This window comes from Natrix helvetica (genome assembly GCF_964273705.1).
Source record: "Natrix helvetica genome assembly, chromosome: 4".
NCBI classification, from domain to species: Eukaryota; Metazoa; Chordata; class Lepidosauria; order Squamata; family Natricidae; genus Natrix; species Natrix helvetica.
The window spans coordinates 127,485,167-127,512,434 of NC_138550.1; the positions used below are offsets into that span (position 1 = coordinate 127,485,167).

Here is a 27,268-nt window from a genome sequence, read left to right on the forward strand (position 1 = left end):
TTCTTTAGATAGTGAGAATTATAGCATTTACAGGAATCATAAAACATCCAAAACATTTGATGCTTTTAGCTACCTCTTTCTCAATTTTGAACCAGTCTTAGCCATTTATACATTTATGTTTTTTAATCAAATTTATTTCCAAAAGATTACAATACTAGAAGATAGTGATCCCAAATTACCTTAACAGAGGAACACCAATACAAGCAGTACATTCAAACATGATAGCACCTGTAGTATTAACACTTATACTGAAAGTCAGTTTTTTAATGAATCGCTTTAAAATCTCTTAAATAGGCTGCAAAGCCCCTTTTTTGTGACTGTAATAATTTTGAACGGTTGTAAACTGACCGATCGTTAAATGAGGACTACCTCATATTGTAACTGTATTATATTGGAAATATACAGAATACCCATATTTACCATAGATGTAATTTAAAATTCAGCATTTTATATTTATGCATTTCAGTGTGAAATCTGCTAAATTAAGGATGCATTAAAGAGATGGTGACAAAGTGGCATGTTTGCATCTGGTTGCTACTTCCTTAGCTCAAGGAAATATTTTCCTGAAACTGCATGGTTCCTTTGCAAGCCTAAGAAAAGCCATGGTTTCTTTAGAGAGTTGCTGTCTGATACATAAAACACACTTATGATGGGATCAAACACCTTTCCTACTTTGGATCCAAATAGTTGCACGGACATTCTTCCAACTGGAATGACTAAATTGTATTTAGTCCCTATTCTTTCAGATTTTACAAAATGGGTCAATTTAGACAGAATATTTCAATCTAAATGAGTTATTTCAATGATTTATATTTTATTTTCCCTGCTGGGAGTGGGCATGCTGCACTTCTAAATTGAGATCACAGAGGTGTTTGAAATGTGGGATGGCTGATATCTATGGAATTTCTCAGTCTTCCAGGTGGTCATGGTTGTCCCAAAGGTGCTTTTTCAAGAGGCAACTGGATTTTCTGGTTTTTGTTTGAAGATGTTTCGTTTCTTATCCAAGCTTCTTCAGCTCTGATTGAATGGTGGGGAATGGACAGATGCAGGAATATTGGAAAAGCTCAGGAGGAGAGAGAGGACTGCTGGTTTGAAAGAGGGGTCAAAGAGGCCATCTGTGTGAAAACTGAACAGCCTTCTCTCAACAGAGGGGGGGGATACAACATCTGTCTATCTCCAGTCTACAACACAGTCCTTTCAATCGTTCCAAGTAGGCTTCACAGCCACACCTTGATGACACAGATAAAGCTCTAGCTGGCCTTAACTCACTAAAAAAAATGCAAATGACCAGCTGTCTGCAAGAAGTATAAAACCTTCCATTCCCCATCATGCAGTTAGAGCTGAAGAAGATTCTTGGATAGCAAAATGTCTTCAAAGAAAAACTAGAAAGTCCAGTTGCCTCTTTAAAAAGCACCCTTGGAATGGCTGATACAGAACTTGTCAGCAACAAAGCTGCTCTTTTTCTCCACATATTTGTCTTCTGCAGAGAGCAGAGTCCTGGAAAATGACAAGCTTTGTTTAAGGAACTGCAGATAGTTGCTCAGAACACAAGGCAGTTTTTTACTTCTGTGCATGCAGTGAAGAAACATTTTGCCATGCACAGGTAAACTAAGTAGCCTTGTTCCATCATTTCCACAATGTGTCTAATGGCAAACAGTACAGATATCAGATAATATTCAGAATTTATATCAGGGAAACAATATTAGTGTAAGACATTTATCATGCATAAACCTTATTCAATCAGCTGTGCTGATGATTACATTGGTTCATGCTATAATGTATCTCTTACAATACGAAGGACAGATGTTAAGCAAATTAACTTGTCATATCCTCAGCAAACTTCTATTTTCTTTCATCAAAAGTTCAAAAGATTCAAAAGAGTAATAACAGAAGAAAAAATGACACTTCATTTCAATATTGAAGATAAAATTTCTCAATGGAGAACCATTGTTTGGTGTTATGGTATTTGGTGATTTTTATTAGATTTAACAACTATAAATCTAGATGAAGGATTGCCTCTAATATGACTCCATGTTTACCAGCCACATACATCAGGTGTTATCAGTCCCTAATCATGGTTAGAACCTTGCAACCCTTTTAAGATCTTTTACAGTGCTTCTATTGGGGGTTGGATGCTACATATAGTCTCTGCATCAGAAAATTAGTCTAGGAAAATACATTTATGTATTCAAGGAAATATATTGAGACATACTGAATTAATGGAAAATAATGATAGTGTCAGTGATTTGCTATGGGGAAGACAAAAGCCCAATTATAATACCATTAATACCAACATTATACCATTGAGTAAAACAGAGCTGATTATTGCTCAACAACGAAATCAGACAAAACCCCAAGATAATGTACGGTAATGCAAGGGCACAAATTTATGCTCCAAAGGCTGTTTAGAAATGAGTGGATTCTCCTGCACCTTTCTCCCATTGTGTAACTGCATCCAGCTTCCTATGTAACTGTGCACTGTTATGGACTATCGGAGGCACACTAAATGTTCTTTCGAAACCTCTGAAATTCCATTGGTAGTAGAAATGAACCATTGTACCAATCTGTAGTTACAGAAATAAACACAAGATACTAGACTGTAGTTTTTAAACATTCTTTTTCTTCATCATCAATGTAACCATGTTGTTAGATATAGCATCAGGATGACTTTAGAATTCACACCAGTTAGTGCTACATAATGTGGCCTTCCCACATGTCTACTTTTGGCCTTAGAAAAACATAAATGAATTTCAACTTTTTATATAATATAGTGAGCCACAGAAATGAAATGATTATTTAAAAGAAAATACTATTGGAGTAGAGTAAGAAGTTTCATGTCCTAAGTATTGACCTCCTTTATTTAAATAACTTATTAGAGCACAATATTTTTTCAATCAAGTTGCTTGTTAGAACATGGTCAAAGATTGATAAAATGGATAAAACACATTGCAACCCAATCTGTGGCACAAAACAGACAAAAGAAAAAAAATAGTCAAATGAGCAATATGAAATACAGTTCAGAAAATTAGGCCAGATTTCTCAGATTCACAAATTCAGAAGAATCTTCCTTATATAAAGGCAAGTAAAATAATTACTTAGGAACTCTGGTAGCCAAAATATGTCCTGTCCTTATGGCTAGCCTCTGAGTAAATATAAGTTCATTTCATAATTCAGTCAGAACACATCCATGTTTTTCCCACTTCCTCATATGAACCATTAAATATACTCCAGGAAACCACACACAAAAAAGAACTAACATTTTGTGCCTGATTTTCTAACTCATTAATTGCAGATATTTTTAAAAAATAATCATAATCATATGGCCTTTGGAAATACTATAAAATGGATTGCACAAATTTGGACAAGAATTCCTTCAAGATTTCTAGTATATGTGGACAGGAAGGAAGGAAGGAAGGGAATTTATAGTATGATGATAAACCTGTAATTTGACAATTTTGATGTAAGAAATTTAACATTAAACATACAAGAGAGCACTGTCCTTATATACCTTTCTACTAATCTATATAAATTATTATCTGCTAGTATGTAATCTGATGAGTTCTAATACACTTCAAGGGCATATTACATTAATCTTGAATTCCTAGTATCTTCTAAAATAAATAGAACTCAAATCCCATATAAAAGAATCATTAACTGAAGAGGTTGTGTCAGGACTGATTAGGCTGAGACTACCTGAAAAATTCTAAGTGGGCCATTACTTTTGGAATAACTTAGACCTTCTGATAGGTGATGATTTATGATGGTCTAAAGTAACAGAAAGTAAGATTGAATGTACATTACAATTATAGAGTCTCTTCCCTTTATGCAGCAGGTATACATATTCCATTGATCCACCACTGAAGGCTATACAAGACTTCAAAAAATATCATTTGTCTAACTTGAGAGAAATATGCTGACTCTGTAAACTACTTAGAGAGGGCTGTAAAGCACTGTGAAACAGTATATAAGTCTAAGTGATATTGCTAACACAAAATTGCAGCAGTTTGTTACAAAAAGAATTACACTGATAAATATATTTCATTTATTTTTTAACAGGTTTCCTCTTCTGCCACTTCAAATTGTTTTTCACAGTTATAACTTTTGTGGATTACAATGGTTTCATTTTTAAAATTATTTTAGATTATACAGTAAGGATACTAAGGGCTCTTTTTGAAGTATGCTGTCTTCAGAGCCAAATAAGTTTTCCCCAAGGTGTATCATATTTGAAGATTTTCAAGCTAGCAAGGCATGATAATTTTATCATCAGATACTTTCTTGTGCTATATACATATATTTCTAACTATGCTAAGCAAAATGAAAACTGCCTTGATGTAGCTCATTTAAATAAAATTATCATATTTCATGTTCGCTATTTCTCCGAGTTCTTAATAAGTGACATTTTTAAAAGAAAATAACTTGATTATAATTGTATTCTGAATATAATACTGTAACAAACTATATAATAATTGTAAATGACAAGTTCAGATTTAAGTAAAATATCAGCAAAGCAAGTGGCAACAATGACTTAATGGTCAGTATACTGGCATATCACATTGATTGTACTAAACCATAATTTTGAAGAACAAAGTTTAAATATTCAATTACCTTAAACTGGACTAGCTTACTTTCTTCTGTATTTCTTAAAATGATAAAATAGGAAAGCAGTAACATTTTATACTATTGCAATAGTTTATACAGTAAATATTATTTATTAGATTTATGTTCCATTTTTCTCCTGGGAGTTCACAATGCTACTCTTCATTTTTGCTGAAAAGGGAAATTATAATTAGTCTGTTATCCTGTAAGTATATGTAGCTGAGGATGAAATTTATTGAAACTCTGAAATCCTTAATTACTACTTATTCATATAGCTCTGAATGGAACGTATGGCATAAATGTGGTAATAAAATTATAGTTATATTTGGATACAGATGCATTAAATACTATATAGATTCTGTAAATATTACCTTCAGTTTTGATAAAAATTACATTTCATATCAAAATATGCAAATCTATATTGGCACTACACTCATCTGAAGTTAGTTTTTTAAAATGTTTTCCAAACTATTTTGTCTAATGTGTAAAATACATATTTATCAAACTTTCAAATAGGTATTTTTAAAAACTGTTATTTCGGATGCAATTTTAAGAGTTTTAAGTAATTGCTTCTGAAAACATCAAAATTTATTGTTTGGCAATTAACTGTATTTCCAAATTTAATCTGTATTGACTGCATTCTGTAGAGCTTTGTCTTGAAAACTGAACACTCTTTCTTTCAGTATGGTAGCAGACCCTAATATTTGGCAAGGATACAACAACTACATGACCCAAGAAAACTCTCTTAACTGAAGAAAGGTTTCACAAGGGTTGTTGGGGTTTTTTGGGCCAAAAAGTGCCAGCAAAAATAGTGAGAAAGCACAAGAGCATTAGAAATAGACATTTTTGGTAACTGTGGTAAAGTTTTGCACATGAAATATTTATCAGGAAGAACTTCAATTTTATTGTGCTCAGTGATTAAAGCCACAGCATATTTAGCCATACAGTACACAGCAGGGGTGGGTTCCGGCTTCTGTTACTGCTGGTTTGCTCATGGATGCGCTTCAGGTGCGCGCGCTATCCGTGCATACACAGTACTAAAAAAATAGCTTCTACGCATGCACAAAGCAAAAAACAAGATGGTGGTGCCTGTAGCGCCGCCAATAGAACTGGTTCGGGGCCATGGTAGGCCAAGTTACTACCTACACAGCTGAACCGGTAGGAACCCACCTCTGGTACACAGTAATGTGTTCACTGATTGTAGAGGTTTGTTATATGGACAAACTATTTTTTAATCCTGATTTCAATGCCTTCATGCACAAATTTTGGCAACTGGATGAAACAAATGCAATAGATACAATTCTGTTTTACAGGATCCTCAATCATTCTGCTGTTCTTTTTACCTGGATAGGAACTTCCTCATTTTGATGAAAACTTCTAAGTTCAATGTGCTTGCAAAGCATGATGTAAATATAGTGTTCAGCCACAGTGTCTGCTAAGAGAATCTCAAATCTTTCCAATCAAAGCAACATGAAAAATACTCCAAGGATTATGTTTTGCTTTGCTTTTATAACAAGTAAATTTATCACGGTTCTCATTTCAATAGCAGAAGCTTCCAAATCTGAAAACTGTAGATTTCTATTTTAACTAATTATCTGTAAAATGACATATTTATTCAAGTGGAAATTGAATAAAAGGCTTTTCTTTTTGTTGTGGGTTGCCAGAAGTTCCTTTTCTAGTCTTCACTGTATTAATAAAACTAAAACATAGTACTGTTTTATTCCTGGGAGGCTGAATAAGTGGACTTTCTTTCCTTCTGCAGATATTTTAAAATATTATCTTATTAGTAATATTTTTTCCAGTAGTAATACTACAATTGTTCTCACTTACCATTGTAGAAAGATGACTCTTTCATTACCCAAAGATGAATAGTTGGTATCCTTGCCCAGAAGGAATCATATCAGCTTTTGCACTTGGGGGATTGGTAGAGTGCTAGCAGGTGGGCAATCTAGCACTGCCCCATGGCTGTCCCTCCAAGACGGATATTCTACATCTAGAAGCTGACTGGGAGCAGAAAAGACAACATATTCCCCTTCAATAAACAAGTGAAGAGGAGTCCTGGCATTGCAACATCTGTGCATTAGACAGCCATAAGGATCCTTCTAGTTTCAAAATTCAAAGTGGCTCATATCAACTAAAGAAAGAACAGCATTGCTTATTAATTTTCAAAATGAGGGCAGTGCAATGACCTAAACTTATGAAGTGTTTCTCCTAAGGATTGTCCAGATAAAATAGAAAGTTGTGGTTTGCTGCCTAAGGTAATGTTTTCTAGTGAAATTAAATTTTAAAAGGAAGAAGATCAAGCCTTCATGTGTTTCAAAATGATACCTCCATTTTAAAAGGCAGCTAATTTTTTGAAATGTCAAACATAGAAGCTGAACTTATTGCTAAAATATCTCCATCTTTTGAGCATAGGTATACAATTTTAGTGATTTTTCCAACTGCTACAAAGTTGAACATATAGAAAATTTTACTTTGAAAATATAGATTTAAATGTCAGAAAATGAAAGAAATCTCACAAACCTATTTGTGAATAGACATTTCTGACACATTTTTGAACCCACTTTGTCATTTTATATATCTATATCTAGTATATTATTATCAAAGGATAATAATAAGATATAATAGAAAAGCATCAAAATTAATCTAAAAATTCTACCCTATTATTGCAAATACTGTACCATGAAATCTATGCCAAAGAAGAATACATTGCTTCTTTTTCTGTTTAGTTGAATATACTGCTTTTTCTAAGGCAAATATGATATACATTTCCAAAGGTCATTTCTTGATGAAATATAGCACTACTTACGTACATCAAAATATTAATATTAATAGTTCTTAAAAGCAGATCATATGGGCCAGCAATCTTTCACATTTACATCTCTAAAAAATAAAATTTGATCTCCAATACATTTGGGGTGGAGGAAGAGTTCCATAGACATGAAATGCAATTTTAAGTCTTAAACCTGTTAACATCAATTTAGCATTTTTAAGGACTTGCAAGAGTGGTGGCTTCCGGATTCCATTCCAACCAGTATGGTTGGAACACCCCCAGCATCACCCACATGGATGTGCGTGGCACGCGCGCATACGTCGCACTTGCCTGCAACGTTTCTGCAAGCCTCCACGATGCTGCAGTTGCTCAGCAGTGCATCGTACAGGCACCGTACGCACCATGCGCGTGCACAGAAGTGCCAAAAGCTTAAAGCACAGGTAAGCAACAAGGGCGGGCAGGTGGGCCCTCTGGAGCACCATACTGGAATGGTATCCGGTGCTCCGGGCAGGCTCCAGTATGCCTGTACTGGGGTGTACCACCTGCAACCCACCACTGACTTGCAACCATTGATATCATATGGGTTTCCAATTCTTTTGTCCATAATTGAAAAATCCCAATACTATTTTAAAAATGTTCATAGATAATTAGAAAAGATGTTCTGGGTTTAATTTACATTAGTGATTCTATCAGATATGAAACCAAAGTAGAATGTGTTGTTTTTGTTATATTATACACAACACACACACTTTATCTATATACTACTAAAACTTGTATGTTCGCCTGTGTGTAACCTTTAATGGGACAGTGTAGCACAGGCAACAATTTTTGAACCGAAGTACTTCAAACTGGCTAATGTGCCCAATGCATCCAAAATCCAGAACTAATGACTCCTGTGAATTGAAATTTGGCAAATTTTATAACACTTTTTAATTTATGAAATTATCATAAAACATTTTATGACATACCAGTAGTTCTCAATTTACTACCACAATTGGGACCAGAATTTCCACTGCTAGGCAACATGGCATCTGATTTTACAATTCTTTTTGCCATGGTTGTTAAGTGATCATGCAGTCATTAAACAAATTCAGCTTCTTGCATTTCAAATTTATTTTTTAAGACTCTCTATATCTTTATATCTTTCCAATGCTTTGGGGTTTGCTTGTTTTGTTTCTACATGCCCATGAAATTTAGTAAAATGTTCCTTCATGGCATTTCCATCATTTATTGGTGCATTATTTCTCTCTTTTTTCAAGCAATTAGCAGAATTGTATGTCATCTATACAACATCTATACAACATTTCTTACTAGTTTGTTTCTTAAAATCATATGTTTTATATATATATATATTTATTTGTGTTATATATATATATATTTGTGTTATATATATATATATATATTTGTGTTATATATATATATATATATTTGTGTTACAACCCCTGGTATGCCTAAATATGGGAGGAAGGTCACTACTCCCTCTTTCTGTCCTTCGGCTTCATCACAGAAGACCATGCAGGCAGAAAACCATATTTTTATTTTTAATGTTGCCTTTTATATTTGTGTTGTATTTGTACTGATAAATAAATAAAGGGAGACTAGTATAGATCTATTTCGAGCTAATTAGCATCACAGAAGACAAAGGACAGAAAGAGGGAGTAGTGACCTTCCTCCCATATTTAGGCATACCAGGGGTTGTAACACAAATATATACTTATTTCCCTGGCTCAACTGATAAGGAGGCGATCCTGTGGCTTAGTGGCTAAGACTCCTGCCTGAGATATATAACAGCACAGGTTCAAATCCCAGTAAGGGTATGGCTAGCTGATGAGAGCTAATTAGCTCGAAATAGATCTATACTAGTCTCCCTTTATTTATTTATCAGTACAAATACAACACACACACACACACACACACACACATATATATATATATATATGTGTGTGTGTGTGTGTGTGTGTGTGTGTAAAATACAATTTTATCTAATTTATCCTGCTTCTTAAAAAATGTCTCTCTGCATCATATATAAATGTTAGTTTAGATAGGTGCTCTAATAGTAGTATTCTGAAGGAGTATTTAAAACTATGTCCCGCTCTAATTTTTAAGATTAATTTATTCTTTTACCTATTGGTATGTTTGTTGTTTGTATGTATGTATGGTGTAGCTTTAATTAAGTAATTCTTGCTGTTCTTATCTATTCATGATATCTGGGTGAACTAGATTTATAAATGTAATTACACATGCTTTTACTTTAATTATCTCAAACATAAAAATCATTTAGAGTAAAGACTAACAATGAAATTATTATTTCTCATTATCTTTTTGTAAAGTTCCATAATTTTATCGAGCTTTGTCTTATGTATCCTTTTAGGTATTTTTTAAATATCTTTTCTATCCCTTATACCATAAGTATCTGTACAGTTCATTAGCTTGACTGGCTTCTTCCAGTATTGACATTCTACAGTTCAGGAATTAAAGCTCAAACAGTTAAGTAGTCATGAGTCTCAATCAAAATCTATCTATATCCCAATAAACCCCAAAGATTTATTATGGTATACACTCTTGGAAATAAATATCTTTCTACTGTATATCTCTACTATTTCTACTATATAGAGCCATGATAGCACAGTGGCTAAAATACAGTGTTGCAGGCTGACTTTGCTCACTGCCGGGAATTTCGCCCTGACCAGCTCAAGGTTTTGTCCTTCTGAGGTTGTTAAGAATCCAGATTGTTGGGGAAATATGTTGACTTTGGAAACTGCTTAGAGCAGGGGTGTCAAACTTGCCTCATCATCACATGACTATTAGCATTTTTCCCCCTTCACCAAACTGGGTGGGGTTGGGTCCAGTATGTGATGCATGTGGCCCATGGGTCACGAGTTTGACATCCCTGGCTTAGAGAGTGCTGTAAAGCACTATGTAGTAATATATAAGTTTAAGTGCTATTGCTATGTTGATAGAAAAACATATTATGATGATAATGAGAATAAATAATAACTTTTCAATAAAGCCCGTAGAGGATGATTTTCTACTAAATTTTCAGTTAACAAACTTATGGATGATAAAAATAACTTTTGTGATATTTTTGCAAGTCTGGTACATTAAAGATAACAATAATCAGGGAGCAATCTTAGTTTAGTTAATGAACTCCTCATTTCCCCAGATAGTATCTTCCATTGAACCTTCCACTCTGAAAACAACATTAATTTCTAATTAACACTGAGATACTTCTCAAAAAAGAAATCAAATAAGGTACAATATTCATTTTTAATAACATTCCATTTGCCACACTTTAAATTCATTTATTATCATCTAAATCAATATTTTCTAAATTTTTCAATACACTTCCACATATTCAGAAATCAAGTATCCTCAAAGTAATAAAGTGCCCACAAGGATCAATATATTCTCGCCATCACTACCGTATTAGCGCTTTACTTAAATCATAACTCCATCTGACTTTGCTATTGCCATTAATTGAAATATTCAACCAACCAATTTCATACAAAAAAGGTATTTCATCATTGTACAATATGAGATTCATATACATCAATTTTATATCTACTTAATATTTTAAATACCTTAAGTGTATTTCACATACCATTCATTCCAACTCTGTATCCCTCACCTCAATACATGAAGAATTAAAATTTAAAGTAAGTGCTCATATAAATCACAGATTATAAACCAGTTTGGCAGGCAATAAATGCAAACATTACAGATTTGTGAGTACAAATAAATATTAAATTGGTAATCAAACAAGTGACTAGAAAAGATAAGTATAAAATTAAAAGTATAAAACAATACATAAACAAAAAGAACTTAAACAAAGATATGTATAATATTATTTCCTTGAAGAACAAGTTTACCACCAAACTCGCCTCTCTTCCTTTCCAAATGTTAATATTATTTTATTTATTTAAACCAGTGTAATGGTAGCAAAATCCTGCAGGAGACAATAAAAGCCAACAAAAATAAAAACAGAAGAAAACTAAACACAAAAAGAAGACAGAATTTCAAAATGGCAATGACTATTCATTGTACAGTGAGAAATGCCAGAACAGGTGAACTGGGAGGCAGAAAATAAGAAGGGGGCGGGGGAAAGGAACTGGGTTGTTGTTGTTTTTTGGTACAAGTTTTAACCCAAGGACATTTTGTACAAACATATGCAAAAAATAAAATCAAGGAAACAATGAAATATTAAGACAATTAATAAATGACTTTAAAAGCCTGAAACAGGAAAAGGAAAAAACAAAAAACAAAATTTAAAATCTAGGAAAAAATCTTCAAGCTACTATTATTTTCTCTGAAGATTTATTAGGAACCCTTATAAGCTACTTATCCGATTGTAAAATAATCAAACTGGTGATGGCTAAGGACTTAGATAAAACAGAAAAGAAAATTTTTAAATAAGCCACATGCTTACCGGTATTATGAACAGTAACAATCTTAAATAAATAACTAGTTTCAAAAATGCTTTCTACTGGGTTTAGTAGGTTTAAAAGCTTGTACTCCTTAAGTGACAGGATATTTTATATCATGCACATATTTATAATATGGTTATATTTAATACTTCCTTCTCCAGGAAGGAACAGTCCTCATTATCTTTAATGCAACATAATTAAGAGGTGCTCATTCTCCCTTTATAACCATAACCATTTTCTGAAGTAAATTACATGCCAGCCTATATATTTTAATGCAATTTGTAGAAACATGGAGAAAGTAGATAAATTTAATAAATACATAATAATAAAACTAGGTTGCATTATTCTGTTTTGCCTTGCTTAGTTTATAATATTTCCTAGTACCTGTGTATGTTTAGCAAGCATTTGCCCCCTTTGGCTTTTGCTTTATGCTTTCCAGGGTCATTATAGTTGATTACTTCCTGTTCTGTGGTCCAATTATTTTAATATACTGTAACAATTACTTTTATATGTTTTGCAATATTTAAAGCCTGAAATACCACTGGTAACAGGAATAACTTTTTTTGCAAATAAAACAATTTTCAAGAAAAGTCACAGAAATTGCTTCTTTTCTTCCAATGTTTTAATGGATCATTTTTCTTATTTCTCAGTGAATTTTCTAAGTGTGTGGGTGCCTGCTCTATCTGTTGGCATTACTGTAGATAACAAAGTTTATATATAACCTTGGGAACCTAGCCTAAGGTTCATTAGGCTAGGTTCCCAAGGTTACATATTGTAAGTATGCTATTAAAAAACGTTTAATAGCATACTTGCACCTTTCCATATTTGCATATATTTACAACATATTAACAAAAAAAATCTAAATAAAAGAATGAGAACTCTTCATGCTTAAAAAAGTAAATCAACAACAGTGTCTCACTATTATCATTAAGACTTCTGTAACAGCTAATCCTCAGAGTTTATTTTCAAAGCAATATTGAAGTAAATATGGGATATTTACATGACTCAACCTATTAGTATAAATGACCACTTCAGAGTTTGTTTGACTCCAAATTAGCTAAAATTGACAGAATTACCCTGAATATTTCCTACTAATGTCAGTAGGAATATTAAAAATACTAATTTACCTTTCCAATTTGACAGAACTGGACAGACAGGAAAGGGAGGCATGTAACTATTTTGCCTAAAGTAGATATTTCAATCATACAAAACTAAAACCAAAGAAACAATATTAATACATACTGATCTGTGTTAGAACCTATGGTTTGCCTGTATCCTATGCTCAGCATAATTAAGTTTATTTTAGTGTCATTCCACTTTGTACAATGAAATTAAATGCCATCTTCAGTGTACATTGTAACTATAAAAATAAAACACAAACACATATCCTTCACATTCTATGCAATTGAATTGAAAACCCGATATTGCATTAGTATAGCACTATACAGTAGAATTCAGTATAGTTACTGCCTTGGGTTAGAATCTGTTTTTCAGCCTATTTGTCCTTGTTTTTATTATCCTGTACCGCATGCCAGATGGTAAAAAGTTTTAAAAAGGGTGCCCAGGATGAGATGGATCTTTAAGAATGTTTTGAACTTTATTAAGGCAGCAGGAGCTATAAAGCTCTTTCAAAGAGGGGAGAGGGCAACCAGTGATCCTCTGGGCAATGATGATAACCCTCTGGAGTATTTCCTTATCTGTCACTGTGCAATTGGCAAACCATACACAGATGCAGTAAGTTAAAATACTCTCTATGGTGCAGCGGTAGAAGGCCACCAGCAGTTTTTCATTCAGTTGTTGTTTCCTGAGAAGTCTCAGGTAGTATAATCTCTGCTGGGCCCTTTTGACCAATGCTGCAATGTGAGCACTCCAGGTCAGGTCCTCTTTTATGATAACACCCAAAAACTTAAAACTGGCCACTTGCTCCACTCGGTCTCCATTGATAAGCAAGGGCTGGATATCTGATCTATTCCTTCTGTAGTCTTATATAAGCTTCTTGGTCTTATTGGTGTTAAGGACCAAGTTATTGTCTCCACACCACAAAAGACCCCAGTCCACCTCATCTTGATAAGCAGACTCAACCCCCCCACCAGAGATGAGTCCCAACACTGTTGTATTATTTGCAAATTTACTAAAAGTATTACTAGCGTGAGTAGGAATGCAGTCATGCACATAAAGAGTATAGAGTAAGGGACTCAACATGCAACCCTGTGGTGTACCAGTGTTAAGAATAAGGGCTGAAGAGATATGATTACCTAATCTGACCCTCTGAGAGCGACCAGACAGGAAATCCATAATCCAAAGGTAGATTGAATAATAAAGTCCAAGATCCATAGGTTATGGAAATACAACCTACAATCCATTTATACGAAGCATATAACGTTTAGTCTGAAAATTGCTAAATAAAAATAGTAGCAGTTATTAATGTAATGGTAAATGAGATATTAGCAATTAATACATACTCAAAATATGTGCCAAAATACAACTGTGAAGTAGCTAAGGTGCTAAATACTTAATAATACATAAAAATTAAATATAGCATGAATCCTTTCATTATAAACCATAATAAAGGCCAAAAGATTACTTATTTTACTGATTTTAGACTTTTTGAATCATGCAATTCTTATAAGAAATACCTATAGTATAAATAATACAGCACAACTATAGAATGTAACAAAAAACTCATAAATAGCTTAATACCAGAGCAATATATAAATAAGTCTTCAACACTATCTTAACCAAATGTATAAAGTTCTCCAGAAGAACACAATTTTAATCTATTACTGTAAGGTCAACAGAATTAGGTCAAATCTAACTTCCAATGAAACACTGTTCAATAGTACAGGGACCATAATAAATATCTCCTACAAGCTTGTCCCCTCTAAATTCAGTAGTGAGAAACTATCAGCCTTTCTCCAATATGTTGTATCATATATGTTGACTCTGGCTGGAGGAAGCAATCCTGAAGGTATCTCACTACTAAGCCATATAGGGCTTAGCCATATAAATTTATAGCCATATAAATTGCTAATGCAGGGCTCTAACTGCAGGCTTCATATTTTGATGGTTTAATATTGTTAAGCCACCTAAAAACGGTTAGATGGTGCAAATTAATGAGTGATCTTTAACAGCAGTTTCATATATAAATCACTGCAGTAGTCCCAACTGGTGGTGGTGAGAATGTCATTGCAAAGTCCTCACATTCCAGGAACCACTACAATTGGTATACGAGTCAGGGTTCGTTAAAGTTTCTTGGACATAGCCTCCATTTGCCTATCCAGTAAGAGCTGTGACCCATGAGTTACAGAATTACTTCTTCTGCCCTTCAAGAAAAACAGTAGAGATGGCAGACACCCTAAATAATGACTAACTGTATCTTGCTGGGTTTAGTATCAGCTTGTTCCTTTCCATCTAGATCCTAATAACTTCCAAATACTGGGACAAGGCTTTGTCTGCATTACCAGTATGGCCCAGGATGGTGATATATAATTGAGTATCACCAGCCTATTAATATAGCACATCACGAACTGACGGATGGCCTTCTCATTATCTTCAAAGAAATGTTAAAAAGTCATGGATCAAACCTGTAGCAGTTCCACATACGAGGCTACTAGACTACTTCTTGGACAACCTCTGGCTAAACTATCCACTGCTGAAGTACAAGTGTGTCTGCTACTTTTGTGGTCGAAAAGAGCGAGTGACGCACCTTGCATGGTCGCTTCTTTAGTGGCTGAAAAGAGCAAGCGATGCGCCTGGCCTGGTTATTGGGCCGCTTCTTTCACAGCTGAAAGGAGAGACCCACTCACCTCGCCTGGCCACTTCTTTTGTGGATTAGCCATGCATGCACTTAAATAGGGCCAAATTTTAGGAGTAGGACTTCATTTTAACGCATGCGCACAAAACAACGCTGGGCCTTCTTTTGGGGGTGGGTCGTGTTTTATGAGAAACACGGTGTGTATGTATGTTTGTATGTGCGTATGTGTGTGTGTATATATACATATATATGATATATATATGATATATATATGATATATATATATATATATATATATATATATATATATATATATATATATATATATATATATATGATATATATATATATATATGATACATATATATATATATATATGATACATATATATATGATATATATATATCCAAGGTGCTATACTTTTGAAGACCGTACAAGAGTATTGATAATACAACTACAGTACCAGATTGATGAATATCTTACATTTTGAACATTTTAAAATAATGTTGCAAACTTGTAATTATGGCTGCAATAAATAAGCATGGCAAGTTTCCTCAAAAGTCTTCATAAATATTTTACTACCACCACAGGGAAAAAGATTTTAATATAAAATTAGCCATCAATATACTTACTTATCAAAGCTATCACTGCATTTTATGAAGCTCTCCAGTTTTTCTTTAGCATATTCCACCACATCAGGATGTAATTCTATTCCATGATTTATTCCAAAGGGGCCTGTAAATTAATATTCAGAAACCATGTGAGATTATTGAATCAATGAGTTTTTATAAAACTGTACACTGATATGAATGCTAAACAACTACACAGCATTAGGTAGATAGTGGAAACGTATGTATTATTACAAAAGATAAAGTTATCCAATAAGCCCCAAACCATGTAGCTGCTACACTGATACAGAAGTAAATAAAGATACCAGGGCATAGTGTCTATTCTTTATAAGAAGAAAAAGGAATGACTGCAGATAACTTAGTGTACTGCAGAAAGTTGTTTATTATCAATTGTAGATCTTTGGATGGTTTCACAAAACTGTGCTTAACCTTGCTTTACAATCAAAACCACTATGTCAGGGGTGTCAAACTGGAATAGAATAGTATAGATTTCATTGAGGGCTGCATCAGGGTTGTGTTGACCTCGGGAGGGAGGGGGGCACAGCTGGGGGGCATGGCCAGCTCGACATCACTCAAGGGTCTGTTTCCAGCCGCGATGGGCTCCTGTAGCCCTCTGCCAGTGAAAACGGAGCCTGGAGAAGCCACAAGTGGCCCATCGGGCTCCATTTTTGCTGGCAGAGGGCTGCAGGCTGTCGCAGTCAAAAATGGAGATTGGGAGGGCAGCACAAAGGCCTCCCGAGCTCCATTTTTCTGGCAGAGGCACCAATCCTTCCCTGCTACCAGTGTGGCCCTGTGGGCTGTATCTAAGCACCCTGCAGGTCAGATCCACCCCGCGGGTCTTGAGTTTGACACCCCTGCAATATGTGGTTATGATGGCAATGTCATTTATGATAATGGTAATGCAGTTTTTTATTCAACTGCCTGCTTCTGTTTATAAAAAGCAGGGAAACATCCAGGCTAGTGCTTAGGATTATTAGCTGGTTTTTCACTAAAACATAGCAAAAAGGTATGGCTCAAAATTCTTTATTTATTTACCAGGGAACATGTTTTGAATTATGTTATTTTCCTCATTTTCAAAATAGTGAAATAAAGATATAATATTTAAATTTAAGTCTCAACTTAAATGTCATGATTATTGTATTTTTAAAACAATTAAAAGGTTTCTATTTTGTACAAGGGGGAAATATTGACAGAAAAATTAAGCTATAAACATTTGTTCATCTTTGCAAAGCCACAAATCTCTTGGTAATTTAAGAAATTTTGATCAATTACATATCAGGACACTAATTTAAAAAGCTAATTGTTAATATCTTGCAGGTTTGGCAGGGGCATAAACATGCTACTTTAAAATCTCAGCCTATATAAAAGAATGTTCAATAATTTTAAAAATATTACCTAATATTAATCCCACCATTGTACTTAAATATCCGGTTCCACTACCCAGATTAAGAAAAGACAATCCAGGTTGAAGCTTTAATGCTTCCATGACTTCAGAATAAATGCATGGTGCCGATAAATGTATATTTCCATGCTTCCAAGCCAAGTCTTTATATGCATTGTCTCTATAGCCTTCCAGATAGTAATCACCACGATCAATAGCTCTGAAGGCTTGTTCTACTCGCTCAGTGCGAATATATTGTGCTTCTTTCAAGTTATCAATTAAATCATCATTATCTTCGCCTGCACTCACAGCTCCTCCCATGATGATTGTCTTTTAACAATTCAATTAATTTTGAGAATACATTGGTAGGTACTTGTCTGAAGTTTCCACATAGATGGTCCAATTCAGTCTGGCTCAATACTGCTTTGCAAGAGAATCCTAAAAGATTTTTAAGAAGACATACTTTTATTTTCACAAGTTGTAAAAATGTAACCAAATTCAATTATAATTGGATAGGAAAAGTAAATAATGTTATTTGATGTCTAATGTACTAGACATACAGTTCTGAATTAAACCAAATACTCAATATACAGTGAAACTCCTCAGAATTTGTAGAAAGCCTTACTAGATGAAAGTAATCCATATCTGCCACCCCAAAGGGAACTAGGTCAAAACAAAGCTGGTCTGGAAATGTACAGTTGATCCTCAGTGGAAAACAAATCTATTAAAAGAAAAGAGTAAATCTGTATGTTAATTGTCCAGTCAAAGTAATACCGATATAGTAATACCAAATGTTAATTGTCCAGTCAAAATAATGTTGATATAATAATAGCAAGCATTCCTTCTGGCAATAACCATCTAAACCAAATTCCCTTATTATATAATTTCTTTGATAAGGAGGAATACTTCCTCCTCTTATCTCTTTTTTTTTTTTGGAATTTGCTTAAGAATGCCAATTTCTTTATCTTTATATTTTAGTGGTCCCCCCCTCTGAGCACCTAGAATCTCATCCCTCGTGGTCTTCCTAAGAAATTTAACATGTACTTCCCTTGGAACATTATGTGTTCTGGCATATGCTGAATTAATCCTATAAACCAGATCCATATCCCACCACAACTTTATCTCTTTTAATATATTCTGCTAAAATTGTACTCATAATATCCTTAAGATCTTCATCTTCTGTCTCGGGTAGGTTCTGGAATCTGAGAAAGAAGGACATTCTTTCAAGTTCTATCTTTGCCATAAAATTTTCCAATTCTATATTCCCCTTCTGGACTGCCTTAACCTCCTCCCCCAGCCCAGCCACGCCCTCCTCCAGCACACCAATTCTCTGTTTATTTTCTGTTATTTGTTGCTGCACACTTTTAAGCTCTTCTCTAAAATTCGCTACCTCCTTTTTCAACACATTTTGTCCCGCTTGAAACATTTGAGTAACAGATAAATCTTTTGAACTCTCTCCAGTCCTTTCTTGTGAAAATGATGAATTTTTTGTCTGTTGAATCATTGGACTGGATGCAGTAGAAGTCGATGCCGAGGCTGTTACCTGTAGGTGGTTTTCTGGGCCCCAATGTCTAAGTTCAGAAGGAGTATAAATCTTTTGCAAAAGAAATGGCATCTGTGAAGCGCGCAGCCGAGCGAGTCCGAGAAGACAGGCAAATCCAAAAGTGAAAATTAACCCTCTGTCACAGTTCCAAGCCAAGAAGTCACTCAAAAAACAGAAAAAAAAAAGAAATCAAATAATCCAAATCCAGAAAGACCACATAACAGGAGAGGCTCCAAGAGTCCTTCAGGGGGGATAATATAAAGCCAGACTTTCTTCAAAGGTAGTTTCAAAAGGCAGACTTCATTTATAAGTGCGAAGAAGAAGGAAGCAGGCTATCTTGGCTCCTCCTTGGAATCAGGAGTAGAACATTAAAAACTTCCATAAAGCTTTCAAAACAACTCAGCAATCAGCTCTTGCAGTTATGATATAAATCTTTTCATATAGTTAGTTCAAGTGGCTAATTCAACTTTTTGCTCTGTATCTCCATTCCGACATTGAGAGACAGTCCAAATGCCTCTTTGTCTGAGAGGGGTAGAAGAAAAAAAGCAACCCCCCTCCAATCTTCCTACTTCAAACAGATTGAATCCACAATTTATAAAAAAGCCGCTGCTCATCAGTTGAAAGCAATTAAGGAGATTGGAGTGAATTTCTCACCTCCAGCACTTCAGCCGCTGCATGTTGTTAACTCTTTCCTTCCGGGATCCATTCAGCGAAGGTGCTGTTATGCACCCCCTACTCTCCCCGGCTCCTGAGGTGAAACTGGAGACCCCCCCCCCATGGCTGCCGCCTATCCGGGGGGTTCCAGAAAGCCGCCCTACGGCAGGTGGTCCCCTCCAAGACCACCTGTGCTCCTAAAAGGAGCCCACCGGAGAAGCGAACAGCGGACCAATGTCTGTCGCCTTCGGAAACCGGAAAATGTTACCTTATTCAGCACTTAAACATGGCAGGTTTTATATATTTTTCTTATTGACTATGGAATACATTATTTGACACTCAGTCTCTTTTCTAAATACAAACATCATGCAGAATGCACTGGAGAAGATAGTATTGAAAGGGATACTATGATTTTAACATCTATTTGAATTAAGTTTTACAATAATAAACAATTTCAGTTAAATATTGAATTTTCTTCTCAAAAACATATTTTTCTGCTTATCTATCTGTCTGTCTGTCTTCTATCGATATATGTATGTATGTATGTATGTATGTATGTATGTATGTATGTATGTATTTGTGTTACAACCCCTGGTATGCCCAAATATGGGAGGGAGCTCCCTACTCCCCCTTTCTGTCCTTCGGCTCATTACGGAAGACCATCCAGGCAGAAAACCATATCTTTTATTTTTAATGTTGCCTTAAATCCCAGTAAGGGTATGGCTAGCCGATGAGAGCTAAATAGCTTGAAATAGATCTATACTACTCTCCCTTTATTTATTTATCAGCACAAATACAACACAAACATAGCAAAGGCAACATTAAAAATAAAAATATGGTTTTCTGCCTGAATGGTCTTCTGTAATGAGCCGAAGGACAGAAAGGGGGAGTAGTGAGCTCCCTCCCATATTTGGGCATACCAGGGGTTGTAACACAAATACATACCTATTTCCCTGGCTCAGCTGATAAGGAGGAGAGCCTGTGGCTTAGTGGCTAAGACTCCTGCCTAATATGTAATACAGCTCAGGGTCAAATCCCAGTAAGGGTATGGCTAGCTGGTGAGAGCTAAATAGCTTGAAATAGATCTATACTAGTCTCCCTTTATTTATTTATCAGCACAAATACAACACACACACACACACACACACACGTGTGTGTGTGTGTGTGTGTGTTTGTGTTACAACCCCTGGTATGCCTAAATATGGGAGGGAGCTCACTCCTCCCTCTTTCTGTCCTTTCGGCTCATCACAGAAAACCATCCAGGCAGAAACCCATATTTTTATTTTTAATGTTGCCTTTTTATATTTGTGTTGTATTTGTGCTGATAAAATTATATATATATATATATATATATATATATATATATATATATATATATATATATATATATATATATATATATATATATATATATATATATATTTATATATATATATATATTTATATATATATATATATATATATATATATATATATATATATATATATATATATATATATATATATATATATATATATATATATATATATATATATATATATATATATATATATATATATATATATATATATATATATATATATATATATATATATATATATATATATATATATATATATATATATATATATATATATATATATATATATATATATATATATATATATATATATATATATATATATATATATATATATTTGTGTTACAACCCCTGGTGTGCCTAAATTTATCAGTGCAAATACAACATATCTATCTATCTATCTATCATCTATCTATCTATCTATCATCTATCTATCTATCTATCTATCATCTATCATCTATCTATCTATTTATTATATATATCTATCTATCATCTATCTATCTATCTATCTATCTATCTATCTATCATCTATCTATCTATCTATCTATCTATCTAATCTATCTATCTATCGATCAATCGATAGATAGATATAATGTATGTATGTGTTCCAGCATAACTCTGGAGCGCCTCGGGCAATTTCAACCAAACTTGGTACACAGATGACTTACCCTCTGGAATCAAATACTTTGGGGGGGAGGGATGTAAAACACCCCAGGTGTGTGTGTGTGTGTGTGTGTGTGTGTGTGTTCCAGTATAACTCTGGAACGCCTGGGCTATTAAGGAGAATGATTGTGGTGTCCTACAGTGGTAATTGCTTGTGATATTAGTTTCTTCGCAGCTTCCTCTGGAAAGCCAGCCGTGATGTTCGCCCTCCAGTGGAAGTGCCTGATGGATTTGGGACAAAGTGCCAGGATTGTAGACTGGGCAGGAAAGAGGACCGTATGGGAGGAGAAGAGGGCAAGGATAATGGGCATGGGAGTAGGGGGAAGAAAAGCCCCTCTCAATGGCTCCCTGTCAGACAAACGCTTCGTCGTTTATAAATAAACGGGCAACGCCGGGTTATCAGCTAGTATTGTATAAGTAATAGTTTCCAGTGTAGTAAAAAATAACTTAAAATGAATCTTAGACTAGTAATCCAAAGTTAAATGTTGTTATATTAGGGTAAATTAAAGATGGATTTAATGGTCTTTCATACAAAACAATGACACTTGAAAGCCCAATTAAGTAATGAACATAGCTTTTCTCATCAGGAAACTATTTAGAGGTTATTAAAATAGATCAGCTTCTGTGGAACAGTTGCAGTAAGCTATATGAGAAATAGAACAAATATGACATCTAAAATGTTTAAGGTTGATTTACCCACATCTAGAAAAAAGGAAGTATTTATTGGAGATCACAAGAAGTTCAACTATATTTTTATTTACTCAAGCAAATGAGAATTATTACGACATAGTTGGATCATCAAATGTTTGAACACAACTGGTGTCAGTAAAAACATTATAGACTATTTATAGAAAAAATAACAAAGCAGTGGGAAACAGAATAGGCAGCTGGAAATGAAGAGGCCTGTCTGCATTAGAAGGGCATCTTCCAGAGTGACCAGTTATCACTCTTATCTGCAAATATACAAAGCTGATACATTACAACATCCTAGGTTCTACACATCTTGGGAAGTACTAGATGGGTAGAAGGCCTATATGTTAGACAGATCTGGGGTAGAGATATATAGCTGGGTATCTAGCATATTGATGGTATCTCACGCCAAATCATAGGATTGCCTCACCAGTGGTTTCATGTAGGTATTAAATAGGAGAGAACCCCAAGCTCTAAGCAACAATATGAAAAACAGAAGACAAGCAGAGCCATTCTATTATCAAAATATATTACAGGAACAGGTCGTTAATATGAACAGAAACCGGTCTGTTACAAAATTCTACTTTGTCAACAGATTATAATGCTAATATGACATACTCAGAATGCTCTAATGCATAACTTGTGTTTTTTATGCTGGCTAAGCCTGCACAAGAAGCAAATTAGGAGCAGCAAAGAAAGTTTGCTGAAATCGCAACAACATTCTTCCTATTAGAAAAAATTGTTGTGAATATTTAAGACATCCATCTCATCACAATATCCAATTTAGGGAATGGCTACTTATGACAAAATGGTATAAAATAATATGGCCTATTTCAAGGACTATGAAGACATCCTTTGTTTAATTAGTTACTTATATGCATTTAAAGCATGCCCTTGAAATAATGTTCTTATTCAATTTCAGCAATGAATAACATTAAAAAATATAGCTATAAGATTACAAAAGTAAAAAGTAAAGGCAAATGTTTCCCCTGTCCAGTTGTATTTGACTCAAAGGGGGAGCTCACTTCCATTTCTTAGCCAAGAGTGCCAGCGTGGTCTCAAAACAATTCCATGGTCATGTGGCCAGAATGACTATACACTGAGGCACACGGGACACTGTTACTTTACCATCTGAGTGTTACCTATTTATCTACTCACATTTGCATGCTTTATAACTGCTAGTTTGCAGGAACTGGGGCAAGTAACCAAAGTTCACCCTATTGCATGGCACTCGTCTTGAACTCAGGCTGTCAGCTGACCAGCTGACAAAATAATAATCTTTAACCACTGAACCATCGTGACTTTTTGTTATGTTAGAAAAAATATGTTCTAAACATGTTCAACTTAGCAAAATCAATTTTGCTTCAATGTAAACTGCCAGCTAAACTGAGCTAAATTTCAAACCTGGAAGAAGCTACTAATACCCTTTCTCACAAATTTTCTTTTAAATAGTGTTATCAGCAGAAGATGGTAGCTTCATTCAATAAACAGATTTTTTTCTGGGTTAACCACACCTTTCAAATAGAGTTTTATTAGCAAATACAAAATTTGTATTTTCTAGAAACAAGATTTAATTTTGTTCTTATGCTTATTCTATTGCTTGAACTTTGTATGAGTTGTTTGCAAAATTTGTATAACACTGTTTTCAGCAGAAATTTGGTTAACCAAACCAAAAACATCTTAGAACACTCAAAGAAAACACACTGAAAGAAGCAAAGTGAAAACTATACAAAGAATTAGTTAATCTAATTACTATTTCTGTTTAGGTTTAAAACCAAGAACTAATTCTGGATATAGATGCACTGCCTGAGAACCTATTATCAGATGTTTCCACTTACAGATGTTTTACTGCTTTTGTAAACCGATGAAATTTACTGTGATGCAACTTTACTGGCCTACCTTCCAGGGCTCTTGAAAAGATGACTGAAAACATGTAAAATACTTTCTGCAGCTATATTTCTTAGAATCATATTTTTATTTAGGTGCAAAGTGTACAGCATATGTATAAACTAATATAAAATAAATATTTAGTTATCAATATTTTTTCATATTTTCTTTCTCAATTAAAATATAGTATCTTAACAAACTACAGGTAGTCCTCAGTTAACAACTATTCATTCAGTAACTGTTTAATGTTAAAACCACACTGAACAAATGTTATTTATGACTCAAAGTTTCGGCCATCCCAGTACCCAAATGTGATCCCACAGTCAGAAGATCACCATTTGCAACCTTCCTTGCTGGCTTCCCATAAGCAAAGTCAATGGGAAAGCCAGCAGGGAAGTTCACAAGTCACTCTTATAAGTCTCTCAAACTCCTGTGCTTTCCCCCCCAAAAGGAGCACAGCTACAGTGTGTACCTACAACATGCACACAGAAATAAAAAACATGGCAGTCCCCCATGCATCTTGTCTCACCTGGCAGCAGCCACTTACTCCCCCCTCAGGCTGCTTGAGAGCTGCCTGGGATTTATAACTTCCTACTAGTTTTCCCATTGACTTTGTTTGTTGGAAGCAGCCAGAAAGTCACAAGAAGATCCTTACTTAACAATCTGTGTTCCTTGCTTAATGATAACAGGGATTGCAAGATGCAAGATTTCAAGAAATAATGTGGGGCAAATGTCATCGAGAGAAAGTAATTTTACAGCATGTATGTACTGTATGCTTATAATAATCATGAATATAAAATCATATTTATTTTAAGAAACAAAATATATCATGCACTACTTGCAACAGATAAAGAGCAGTTGCTTTGGCTTTATTTCACCCTGACTGAAGTGCCATATGCTAATTGCCAGATACCAAGGCTCCTATTTGCTTCCCATGTCAACCTTCCCTTTTTTATCTGTTTCTGTTAAGAGTAGGAAATTACAGATGGGAATTATCTCTTCATTTCTGTACAATATTAAGACAATTACATACACTGGAAGAGACTTCTTAGCCTTTTGGCTAACATTAAATGCAGTAGGTATGTGTGAGAGAGACAGTACAATTTTGTCAGAGTTTAACATATGGTTCACAATATTCAAGTAACAATTTAACAGAATTATAAATTGTTATACTCTACTTACAATCTTATGCATGTTTACTCAGAACTTCTAGAAATTCAATTTAATTTGATCCTAAGAATATAGCTTATTGCATAGCTGCACAGATTAACATGTAACTTAATTTATACCAGGGCATTTAATTTTCACAAGGAGCCCCATGAAAAACTGGGACTATTTGTTATAGAAATGACATACACACACATATATAATATATAAATATTATTCTGTAAGAGTAAAGTATTGAAGCTGTATGGTTATTATCTTATTCTACTATGCTAAAAAGGGTCAGAAGTCAATGCTTTTCTTTCTTTCCTCCTCACCTTTAGTCTACATTTTCTCCTCTTCCCTTTTTTCTCCCTAATTTCCCATTTTTCCTATTTTCCTTTGTTTTATATCCTGAAAAACTAATAAAAATTGATCAAAAAGAAGAGACAAACTGGCACTACTATATAGGGTTCACACTGCTGGTCCCTGCTCCCATCCTCCTGTCCCCTGCTGCCACTGCAGATTAGGCAGGGAGGAGCAAACGGCCAGATGTGATCACGGGGCATAAAAATAAAGTAATAAGCACTGTAATAAAAACGGATCAATTATTATATGAACACTTGAAAACAGAATATCTAAGTAATTATAACAGAACTAGCATTGTTTAATACTTCATGCCATTGAAGAATTTGGTAGCATTATCATCCAAAAATACAGTTCAATCCTAAATATGCATATGCATAGTCCTGAAAAGGTTTAGTCTTGCTGACCTGAATGATGTTTAGGCATAAGATTCAGTTACGATTATAATTAACATAGGACTGCATTTATTTGACTGCAAGATCTATAGTCCAGAAAATAATTTATCTTTAGAAATAAAGGCATAATTCAAGTTTCTAATCAGACTAATAATGTGGAAATGTAGTACTTTATGTGCTATAATAAATAGTGCTTATTTTTTTTAAATTAGACCTCTTCACTCAAGATATTCATAGTTATTAATCATTAGAGAAAGCCATTATCTTACTACTATAATTGAACCTGGAATTATGGTCCTAAGTTGTACTACTCATTGAGCAGGTCATCATGTGACAATGCCCTAATTTTATGATTTTTGCAGAGGCCATTAAGCAAAACCACCCATTAAAGGAACTCACTGCCTGTAAGGGGCCTCCCCCCTCCTCCAGAAAACATAAATAAACGTTGGTTTCCAGCAAAAAAATATAGATTGCGGTCATATGGAATGCTGCAAATGCCATAAATGCAGGATGGTTACAGAGTGCCCAAAATGCAATCCTATGCCTGTAGAGTGAGCCTGGATGTCAAAACCTCAAATCCAGATTGTAGCTTTTTTTTGGTTCCTGGTCATATGTTGAAAATTACCTGTATGGTAAAGTATTATTTATAATATCAGAGGCACTATATATCCATACTACCTGTGGATTATATGATAAGAAATATTTAATTATGTTGAAGATATTTTGGCATTGTAAGAAATATATGCTTAATTACATGGGATTTTTGTTATAAAACTTCAGCTTTAACTTGTACCTTTCATCGCACTACATAGTAATCAGGAACTGGGGAGGCTGTACAGGTTGAAACAACCCTTGAGTTTGCTTTAGGAGATAAAACAAGGAAATGAATGTGTATGGCACGGATGATATGTAACATGAAAAATAAATTCCACGGGGGGAAAGTGGACTAGATTTGTAAAAGTGTTCTTTGTACCAGATGTATTTAGCTTTCAGTATTCTACATGTTTTA

General features: G+C 34.4%; 1 protein-coding gene across 7 annotated transcripts in view; it reads right to left on the bottom strand.

The window, feature by feature from the left end:
* PCMTD1 (protein-L-isoaspartate (D-aspartate) O-methyltransferase domain containing 1) overlaps positions 1-27,268 on the bottom strand; it is a 39,827-nt gene that overhangs the window by 9,625 nt on the left and 2,934 nt on the right. For 2 of the 7 annotated variants that reach the window (XM_081953430.1, XM_081953431.1), the window contains exons 2-4: positions 18,183-18,278; positions 17,572-17,995; positions 16,180-16,282 (exon numbers count right to left, since the gene is read on the bottom strand). The exons of 1 other annotated variant lie outside the window; for it this stretch is intronic. In XM_081953430.1, the coding sequence (XP_081809556.1) occupies positions 16,180-16,282; positions 17,572-17,878 (410 nt within the window). In that variant the 5' untranslated portion in view covers positions 17,879-17,995; positions 18,183-18,278. Of the gene's footprint in view, positions 1-6,426; positions 6,548-16,179; positions 16,283-17,571; positions 17,996-18,182; positions 18,279-19,100; positions 19,123-27,268 lie in introns of those variants that run through there. 4 more of the 7 variants (XM_081953432.1, XM_081953433.1, XM_081953436.1 and 1 more) reach the window with 4 other exon arrangements.